We start from the raw sequence: 11,008 nt of genomic DNA, 5'->3' as shown, positions 1-11,008 counted from the left end.
TTTAATGCATGACCACAGAACTTTTATTTTGTTTAAAAAAAATCAAACTTCTACTTTAGGTAGTGGGTAATACAAATCCCATGTTAGGAAACTATTTTAATTTTTTTACAGAATCACTGGCAAAATGTATTGCCTTTTCTAAAATTCACTAAACCACAAAAGTAAATTAAGAATATTTTATTCATGCTTTAGTCTTTAAATAGATCAGTATCTAGGAAGTTTTAGTAAGTAATCCTCGAGTTAATCTAGGATTTCTCTTGGCAACTCTTTAAAAAGGGAAAGACAAGAAAACATGCTATTCAATGTGTGATGATTTAAAAAATAAAATAAAATTAACCATTAACTTATTTACAGTCAGAGAAATAAAGACATGTCAAATAATTACAGTTTATAACAATTGGAGTTCTGAAAAACAACTTACGGTTATGTTGCCATGATACCGTGGTACAGGCACAGTGAGCAGTATGGTAAAGGTGGTACAAAACAAATTCCCAGAGCTCACTGTTAAGAGAACTGTACTAAATCTTGGTATCTTGGAGTTACAAAGTCTCTACAACAATCATCAGATACTTTCTGCATGCCAACTGATGGTTTGGGACAAAACCCCTTACAGCATTGCCTTACTTTGGTGAAATGAGACTAAGATTGAAGTTTTTCACAACAAACGTAACAATGTACAACAAATACATGTAAAAAATTATTGCCTCATACCCACTATTTAGTATGGTGAATGATCTCGAATACTTTGGGTCTGTTTCTCTTCCAATGGCCCTGGGAAACATTGGCATCACTGACCATTTGAAATTCAATAAGACTTCAGTGAAATCTGTTAGTATCTGGGTTGTAAAAGAATCCTTTAGGAGGATCATGATCCAACACAGATGGCCAAATCCACACAGAAATGGTTAATCTGCCTTAAAATCAACCTTTTCCATAAACATCTCAGTCCTTTGACCGCCAACCTGTAGAAAACCACTGGAGAGGAGCCTAGATCAGAAAGAACAAGCACTATAGATCATTTAGAGTGATTTTTCAAAGAGGAATGGTCAAAGATTGTTCTCTCTCTGTGTGCTACAAACTTGTAAAATGGTACAGAAGAAAAGCTTCCATGATGAGAAGGAGGGCTGTACAGGTATTTACAGCAGAAGTGTCAATACGTGTGCACAATTAATATTTTTATTAGAAAATTACTTCCTAATGTATTTTATCCCTCACCTGATACATACTTAGATAGAAGGCAGGATTTTCCACATTTTCTCAGTGTATGATTATATTACTGCAATAAAAGCTTTATTTATTTTAGTTTTTACATATCTTTACTAGTGGTGCCAATAAATCTGGAGGCAATGGTAGCTTTACATCACACAGTTTTTGTTTTTATCACAGTAAGAATTACAATGACTTGTAGACATTTGTAATTTGGAAACCATGGAAGAGAAGCAGCAATTAAATCTATGATATGAAAATAATAGTAATTAAAAAAAATTATTTAATCGATGATTGTGAATTGTGCAACAACAAATAAAATGTTTTTAATAACGTTGCAGATTTCTTTTTGTTTTCATATGTGGTGTGCAGTATGAAAAACTGTTAGCCACAAATAAAAATGGTGAAACAAGAAGAAAGTATGTTCAAATCTGGGATATAAAGAGGATTCAACTGTCCACAGTACAGACTGGAATAGATTCAAAAAGGTGAAACAAATAAAATAAATAAAATGTTCACCTAAACCAATGAAATACTTGATGATTCGGTCGATATATGCTCAGAACTACAGCTTATGGTTGGGTATTAATGGCTAAATACAATCTTATAATTTCTAACCAAGCTTTGAAATGTACTCTGCGGTCATGACAAGTGAAACTACACGTTTTCTTCTTTAGTAGTGTCACTTTATTGTTATTTGCATATTACATTCATTTTGCAAAGAGCATCGACTAAGTCTCAAGGACTCAGTTCTGACAAGGAGCAAAAAGCAGTTTGTTTTAACACTCCTACTTGACCAGCGAGGTTCTGTTCTGTTCCTTTTCTGAATCTCACATGAATCCGCTGTGCTGCCTGGCACAAAAAACACAGTAAAACATCACTATACAAAGGAAAGGTGATGATGGCACAGGCCATCTACGTGATGAGATGTCCAGTATTTACAAATACACATCGTGGCACTTCCAATTCAGTTTGATGTTTCTTCCGTTAATTTAAGTAAACTGAATACAAAAGTACATTCATATCAGTTATGTATAATGACCGTGTTGATGGTTTTATATGGGTCCATAGCTGTTTATACAGGCTCATAGTTAGCTCCTGAAACTAATTTAATGAATCTCTAATTATCAACATTAAGCCTTAAAAAGTAATAAGGTGCTTCCTTTAAAACTGAATTGCCATCTAAATGACCTATTCTATGGTATAAATTACAACTTTATCTCATCATTTGTAAGCCTATAAAGTGATATATTAAATTGGGCCAACTTATCCATTAAAGACCACTGACATACAGAGGTTAGCTGGCAGAAAACAAGTGCACTTAGTTTAGCACTTTTCATTTAATTTTTGTTTTTTTTCTGAGGAGTTATTCTGCGATCTTTTATCCCTGAGGTGTGACAACTTCTTCTGTTAAAGATATGTCACTAGTCAGTTGGACCAGGGAGTTATTCATGAGCACCCAAGACTTATAAACAAGAAACTTCACAGATAATTTCTTATAGATTCAGGTGGTCTTGTTGCTATTCGAGCTAAACAATCCTAAAGCAACTATGGATAGCTGAGATTTATGAATTTTAAGCCATCCTACTGGTCAAAAGCCTAATGGCAGAATATTCATATCTAAACGTATTTGTCTTTGTGCCAACACCGAGTTTATTTTGCATTTGTAAACTTTGTGAGATTCGTCCAGCCACTGGAATATACATTTAATTATGATACAATCTACATTTTATTGTTAGGCGTTTAAATAAAGTGAATGAACCACCTGCTGAAAATAAATGAGACCAAAGGCTGTAATCAGGAACAGTTTCAGGTTTGAATTCTTCAGAACAAAAAAGTGTGATGGGACCACTGATAGCATCTGCATGGAGAGTTTCTTAAATGCTCATGAGTGCTAATTTACTGCGGAGGTCTCTATTGTTAATCTGTGTTCGAAAATATTTGAAGGAATAAACAATGCTGCCGGACATCAAAAGATGTCCCTTTGTGACGTCAGTTTATTTAAAACGGCACACAAGTAAAATATGTTGTTGCTAAAAAGACTGCATATGTCTTTTGGGCTGCTTTTATTTATCAGATTCAATTCAATTCAAAAATACTTTATTAATCCCAAAGGGAAATTAAATGTTGTTATAGCTCATATGATGTTTTAAGGCTTTGGTTTCTGCGTTTTGTTTTTCTAAATTTTCTAGATCAGGATATGCCTTAAGCTGAAGCAGAATTCAGAAAACCAAGTATGTCGATTCTACGTTTAATTTTCATACAATTTCCCTTTAAATGTTTGATCCTGAATTGCTCTTTTCTACCGGTTCACTTATGCAAACAGCATCACTGTGAAAAACATAAAAAAGAAAAAAAATCCCCAAAACATTAATATTTGCCTCCCTTCCCACGAATATGAGAACAATGCAACTTCATTGATGTGTTAGGTAGGAATGACTCCTCATTTTCCTGATGGCCACAGCAGGTCTGGTGCACCTAACTGTATCTCACATGCAAATAAAACTCAAACAAAAGAAGAAAAAAACCCAACAAAGTACAGAGGAAACATTATCAAATGAGAGTAGGGTGGTTTTCCATTTTCACAGTTCTACCGTAATAAATAAAAGCTTGCACACTATAACATTGATCGAAGTTTGTTTGAGTGCATACATGCATACATGTATGTTGAGTGACTTCTGTGCTGGAATGTATATCCTTTTTGGAGTGACATTATGATATAGTGCGGCCATTATGTCTGAGGAGGTGTTTTAGTGGGCTGGGCTGGGCTGGGCTGGGCAGGCAGGGAGGTGAGGTGAAACACAGAGAGGTTTGGCAGGTGGGTCGTACACTGCAGTTTAGAAACGAATAAAGGTAGCGTCGATCTGGCGCACGCTGGGCAGTGCCAGCATGATCTTTCTTCGGTACTGAGGATCTTTCTGTAAAGGGTTCCGCTCCAGATACACTGTTTCCAGGGACTTGGCATTCTTGAGCTCGTCAAGATCTGACCAGTTGTCTATTTGATTGTCGTTCATCTGAGGAGAGATTCAAATACAACACAGCCATAAGTATCGTCTTGTGGAAAAAAAGAAAAAGAGAAATGGGCTGAAATGAATTTCTAAAACAACTGTCATGAAGTTTGTCTCTTAGTTACTTTCTGAAATTCCTATTATAACAGTTTGCAGCTTTTTGCAACTAAAAGGCCTCCATCTGATTTATAAACTTCAATTAGCCTCTCTTAGTCACTTGTTTTGTCATTCTTTTAGACCATCAAGTCAAAGTGTTTATATCAAAAGACTAAAGGCTTCTGCAAAAGTGTTCTTTGGATCGTCACAGGTCCGGCGGGCTTGCGTTGAGTCGACCAACCTCTGTTACTCCTACGTCTCAGCCGTGAGATGTAAGAGTAAGATGGGATTGCAGAGGAAGTGGGACCTACAAACTAAGGACAGCGACCGCAGCAGCAGCACAGTAGCACAGTCTGAGTGAAAGCAGAGATCTTCCGGTATCTGTCTAATCTGAGAAATGTGTTGATCAGCAGAATCTGAGAACATGTAGAGTTTGGCCTATATCTGAAGCACTGGAGGAATTCTGACTGCCAGCCCCGGGTTCAAGATGCAGTTTTAATCTATGTTATAAACACACACCGCCTAATCTTACTGGATTGACTCAAAACTGTGATCAGAAGAGGGCTTCTGATAATGCTACCAAGGCCTTGCTTTCACCAGGAATGCACAATGAGGTCCATGCACACGAGGCTTTTCCTCCTGTGATCTGACAACACTTCCTTATTTATATATACCTAAATATAGTCTTGTTTTATAAAACAGTAGTTGGTTTCAATTTTATAAAATGAGTCATTTATTGGTAACATCCCAAGCTTGTTAGGTAGTGGAATCACCATCAGAGGGTGATTATGTTTAGAGGAAACCTTCCGGACCCCACTGCTCCAATAGAACCTAAACATCTAATCAAACAGGTGACCAAATCATCAATAATCTTTCTTCGTAATATTTATTACCTTAAGGGGGAATTTAAACCTGTGCAAAACTAAACATACATTTCAGCTGTCCAATAATGTTAGCTTCATGTTTTAATTAACATCAGGAATCTATTACAGTCTGTTAATATAGAAAACACCGCTTAGTTGAGGCATATCAAGTATATTTTCCAAAGCTGTTTTTGGTTATCGATTTCTTAGTTAAAAAGCATTACTATATATTTACAGTTAAAATCAATAAATTATAATATGAGGCTTGTTTTTCAGATTAAAATTACCTTTTGAAAATAACAAGCATGTATTAAACAAACATTTCATTTAGCCCACACTCTGTATTAAAAACGCTTTTTACTGGTCTGACGAAATAGTCAAATCTTAAATGTCGTGTTTTTAAATGATCTGTAAGCGGAAAATCATCACGATTAACAGAAATACAGGCTTGTGTAATTAATCCATATAATGTGTTTCACTTAGCGATAATAATATTCTAATTTACTGAATGGTTCTGTATATCTGAGGACTCCAGATCAAGAGCTGATGTCCTGCAGCTTTACAGTATATTTATTCCTGCCCCAACACAACTAAATCATCACCCCAGCATATCTTCAAGTTCCACAGGAGCCTGTTAATGAGCCATTCACTTTGTTTGGGGGTTCAGGTTATATGACTTTGTTGAACTAACTTTAACTTTCAGAGTACAGGTAGTTCTATAACTACTCCTCAATAAAAATAGATTTAAACATCTTAGTGAATGAGATACTGTGTAACCCACCATATTCACACACATAAATAACCTTCATAGCCAAAGCTGCTTAATTTAAACTTGTTCATTTCTGCTCAAGTATTTGTGTTAGCAAGCCGAGAACTTTATTGTTGGTCTGCTCTGGTGTGTTTTAAACTTTTAGATTCAATTCTTTTTGGCTTTTTTTTTATATGTTTCTCTTTTTTCTTTCACAGAGAAAACTCATTTTAAAAATTACAATAAACACCCTAAATAAAAGACTTAGGTCCTCCTAAAAGCATCTTTTAGCTAAAATACAAAGTTTGAATGTTGTAGGTTAAGCGAAATATTAACAAGATTAAAGGCTAAAATGTTATAGCCATTCTAATACACATGATCTGCGAAGGTGAAATGTAAATAATATTCTTCACTTCCATACCCAGAACTCCTGCAGCTCTGTCAGATGGCTGATGTTCTCAATTTTCTTTACTCGGTTGGCAGCAACATCCAGCGTGGTGAGTTTTTTCTGTGGGAAAAAGAAAATACCTTAATAAAAACATTCACAAAGTGCTGAACAAACTGTTGGAACATTTTTGACCAACTAAACAACCTGTCATTTAACCCCCTGTTTTGTAAACAGACGTTTCCAGAACTCACATTGTTTTCCAGGCCTTCTATGACCTCAACGCCATTGTGGCTCAGATAAAGCTCTTTCAGGTTGACCAGGTTCTGCAGGCCCTCGATTTTAGTAATCCGGTTACTCTGCAAAGAAATATGCAAGAAAAGTATACATCACTCTCCTTTTACGCACATTCTTTTTCCTTGGAAAAAAAAAAAATTTTTTTTCAAAAGGTACCTGAATGCTTAAAACAGTCAGGTTGTGTAAACTGTCCAGATTCTGAAGGTTTGTTATTTTATTGGTTCCAAGAAACAAACTTTGCAAAGACGAAAGAGCATCCAGGTTTTCGATGACCTGTAAATACCAGACAACGGGATGTAGACGTGCCTTAAATTAAACTCACAGCTAATTCACATTACGTTATTACTGAAGCAGACTCTTTATGACTCACCCTAATGCGATTAGAGCCCAGCTCCAGCATCTCCAGACCTGTGAGGTGGTCCAGGTTGGAGATGGCAGTGACTTTGTTGTGAACCAGAAAAAGTTTTTTCAGCTTAGTCAACTCCTCCAAATTCTCCACTTTCCTCAAAATGTTAAAGGAAACGTCGAGCAGCCTGTGGATTCATTGTAACAAAAACAATTTATTTTAATTAGCATCACATATGTATGTGTTTTCTGCACCCTTTTCTTCGAATCAGACTTACTCTAATTCTTTGAGGTTGCTCAGGTTCTCTAGTTTGCGGATCTGATTGTCATAGAGATCTAGTTCTTGCAGCGAGCTCAAGCTCTCAAGGTTTTCTATCTTTTTGATGAGGTTCTGTCTTAAGGATAGCGTCTGAATAAGCAGAGAAAAAGGATAGAAAAAAACATGAATAAAACCATTTAGAAACAACTCTTGGATTATGATCTATTTTTATGGATCGAAAGAGTACGAAAATAAACTCAGTGTTGCATACTTTAGCCTTCTGTAGCACCTCCAGTCCTTCAATTTTACCAATACGACAATGAACAAGATCAACATCCTAGAGAGAAAAGGAGCACTTAAGATGACAGTGTTTAAACAAAACTTCAGCAGTCTATGAATTTACATTAACGTTTCTGTACAATGTGTTAATTTGCAAAATGTTTTGACAATAACTGAAAAAAAAAAAGAAAAAATCACAGATAACAATTGTTTTAATGAAAACGTCTTCTAACCTCTTCCTCTGGATCCAAGGTTATAGTGTCCATGTCAACAGGGGACTCTTCTTTACCTTAAGTAAGAGCAAAATTAAACTTAAGAAAAATATAATTGGCAACGGACATGATAAGATATGATAAACATGAAACATTTCAATTAAAGGAGCTGTTTTGGCCCACTTTTAACCAGTTATGTTATTCAGAAACATATCGGCTTCTGGCTGGCTGAGTGGGAGCTAAGGATGACTCACTTGTGCCTGTGGGCTGACTTGGGTCAACGTCGCCGTTGATACTCTTTCTTCTGGTCTCATCATCACCAGACTCCTCAGACTCACCCCTTCGATCCACTGACACAGGGGGAGAGTAAGCTTTATTTTACTTAACAGCAGCAGAGCTTCTGTCTAGCTAAATATAATAAACAGTAAGATAAACAACATGTCTTTCAGTGCCAATCTCCATTTTGGTCACTGAGCTTAAACATGTTGCCATCAGTGAATCCATGACTGCTGTCTTTGCTCCAGTCTTCTTAATAACAGATTTTTAGTTGTTTTGTGCGTTGCAGTTTTGAGAAAAGTCAATGATAATGTAAAAACAACCACAATATCATTCATAATCAATTTTTGGCAACAGAGCCGAAACAGTCCATCAAAAAAAAAATTGAAATAATATATCTTGGTTTCAGATTTGAACAAGTTTTGGTGTCCAGAATTTAAGCTCTCCAAATACTGTAGCTGTCCTAATTTCTAGTTCACATACATAAACCTACTATCAATTAAAAGCTCCATTCATGCTATTTCAGAAGAAATAATTAGTTTCACCTTACACCTCTGGTGAAAAGTTTCTCAACATACCCACTTAGAAATCAAGATGCCTTGAGGGGCATTCAGACTGGCTGTAAGCCACCAATGGCCGCTAGATTTACTATGACAATACATTTTGTGCTCTTTGCAGCATGCACAGGTTGAGTGTACAAAAACATGAGCAATCCACCCACCACAGACTTAAACTAGCAGCTTTGGATCACTAGAAGTCATCTCGACAACATTTCCAAGTCGCACCAATTAGTTAGCGAAGGTTAGCCGTTTCAAATGTGCAGACTCTACAGTGTGCTGCCATTCATGCTAGGTAGCTCGGTAACTGACTGACCTACAGCTAACGAAAAAAGGAGTGAAGATGTAAGCATGTTAAAAGCACAGACGGTCCGAATTATACAAATATCTTTATTCCCTACAACACAGCATCGGCACGTACAGCAAAAACCGAGCATAAAAACAAACTGACCAGACGTTAAATGAATAACGTCAGCTAACGCTTTGTGTTAGCTAAGCGAACCAGGACGAAGGTCTGGGTCTTACAAGAACAACGGATCACTCAGAGCGCATAAATTAAAAACACAAAACCTTTTTTATATGGGTTTTTTTTGTCTCCCCGGACCATGCAGCCAGATAGCGAAGGTTTCTTCGGACATTGTTATACTCACCTTCCATTTCTTGAAGCTCTCCAACAGACACAGAAGCCATGTTTCTTGTAAACACTCCTGACAACCGCTCAGCCAATCCGATGGAAGTAGTTACTGCCTTCAGACACAAGAGGCCGCTGCTTATCCACTTAAAAAACACCACACTTAAACTACTGGAGGTGTAAACACTTTAAAATGCCTTTTTTATTCAGTATAATTTGGTGCTTCTACTTTTTATACTTCTTTACACGTAAGTCCAGTAGATAATTTAAAATGAATGGCACCCCCTCCTTGAACCGCCACCTTAACGTGGTGGAGGGGTTTGAGTGCTTGAATGATCCTAGAGGCTATGTTGTCTGGGGCTTAAATGCCCCTGGTAGGGTCTCCCATGGCAAACAGGCTCTAGGTGACGGGTCAGACAAAGAGCGGTTCAAGAACCCCTCATGACGACTACAAAATCGAGGCACGTGACGTCGCCCGGTACGGCGGAGCAAGGGTCCCACCCTGGAGCCAGGCCTGGGGTCGCGACTCGTCGGAGAGCGCCTGGTGGCTGGGTTGCTCCTCGCGGGACCCAGCCGGGCCAAGCCCGAACGAGAGACGCGAGACCATCCCCCAGTGGGCCCACCACCTGCAGGGGGAACCGTGAGGGACCGGTGCCAAGAGGATTGGGCAGCGGACGAAGGTGGAGACCTTGGCGGCCCGATCCTCGGATGCTTAGGCTGGCTCTAGGGACGTGGAATTTCACCTCGCTGGGGGGGAAGGAGCCTGAGCTTGTGCGGGATGTTGAGAGATATCGACTAGAAATAGTCGGGCTCGCCTCCACGCACAGCGTGGGCTCTGGAACCCATCTCCTCGAGAGGGGCTGGACTCTCTTCTACTCTGGAGTGGCCCGCAGGGAGAGGCGGCGGGCTGGGGTGGGTTTGCTTGTCGCCCCCCAGCTCAGCCGTCTCGTGTTGGAGTTTACCCCAGTGGATGAGAGGGTCGCATCCCTGCGCCTTTGGGTTGGGGATAGGTCTCTGACTATCATTTCAGCCTACGGGCCGAGTGGTAGTGCGGAGTACCCGGCCTTCCTGGCGTCCCTGTCGGGGGTGCTGGATAGTGCCACTCCTGGGGACTCCATTATTCTGCTGGGGGACTTCAACGCCCACGTGGGAAACGACAGTGACACCTGGAGAGGCGTGATTGGGAGGTGAGGCCTCCCCGATATGAATCTGAGCGGTGTTTTGTTATTGGACTTCTGTGCTAGTCACGGATTGTCCATAATGAACACCATGTTCAAACATAAGGGTGTCCATCGGTGCACTAGGCACCAGGATACCCTAGGCAGGAGGTCAATGATCGACTATGTTGTCGTATCAACAGACCTTCGGCCGCATGTTTTGGACACTCGGGTGAAGAGAGGGGCTGAGCTGTCCACTGATCACCACCTGGTGGTGAGTTGGATCTGCTGGGGGAGGAGAAAGCCAGACAGACTTGGCAGGCCCAAGCGCATAGTGAGGGTCTGCTGGGAACGTCTGGCGGACCCCTTGGCCAGGGATGTATTCAACTCTCACCTCCGGGAGAGCTGTGACCAGATTCCGAGGGATGTCGGAGACATAGAGTCCGAGTGGACCATGTTCTCCGCATCTATTGTCGATACTGCTGCCCGTAGCTGCGGCCGTAAGGACTGCGGTGCCTGTCTCGGCGGCAATCCCCAAACCTGGTGGTGGACACCGGCAGTAAGGGACGCTGTCAAGCTGAAGAAGGAGTCCTATCGGCTGTGGTTGGCTTATGGGACTCCTGAGGCGGCTGACGGGTACCGTGGGGCCAAGCATGCCGTGGCCCGGGCGGTGGCAGAGGCAAAAACTG

General features: G+C 39.8%; 1 protein-coding gene across 1 annotated transcript; it reads right to left on the bottom strand.

Moving 5' to 3' along the window:
• Positions 1 to 1,870: 1,870 nt before the first annotated feature.
• On the bottom strand, positions 1,871 to 9,282 carry ppp1r7 (protein phosphatase 1, regulatory (inhibitor) subunit 7). The gene is made up of 10 exons (XM_047369367.1): positions 9,182 to 9,282; positions 7,953 to 8,048; positions 7,720 to 7,775; positions 7,479 to 7,544; positions 7,227 to 7,357; positions 6,974 to 7,136; positions 6,760 to 6,876; positions 6,561 to 6,665; positions 6,343 to 6,429; positions 1,871 to 4,220 (listed from the first exon to the last, which is right to left on the bottom strand). Exons 1-10 carry the CDS (start codon positions 9,219 to 9,221, stop codon positions 4,044 to 4,046), a joined length of 1,038 nt encoding a protein of 345 aa, XP_047225323.1. The 5' UTR covers positions 9,222 to 9,282; the 3' UTR covers positions 1,871 to 4,043.
• Between the last annotated feature and the right edge of the window lie 1,726 nt (positions 9,283 to 11,008).

This window comes from Girardinichthys multiradiatus, chromosome 6 (assembly GCF_021462225.1).
Source record: "Girardinichthys multiradiatus isolate DD_20200921_A chromosome 6, DD_fGirMul_XY1, whole genome shotgun sequence".
Classification (NCBI taxonomy): domain Eukaryota; kingdom Metazoa; phylum Chordata; class Actinopteri; order Cyprinodontiformes; family Goodeidae; genus Girardinichthys; species Girardinichthys multiradiatus.
The sequence above is the reverse complement of the archived record's forward strand: the minus strand, read 5'-3'. Positions and strand labels throughout refer to the sequence as shown.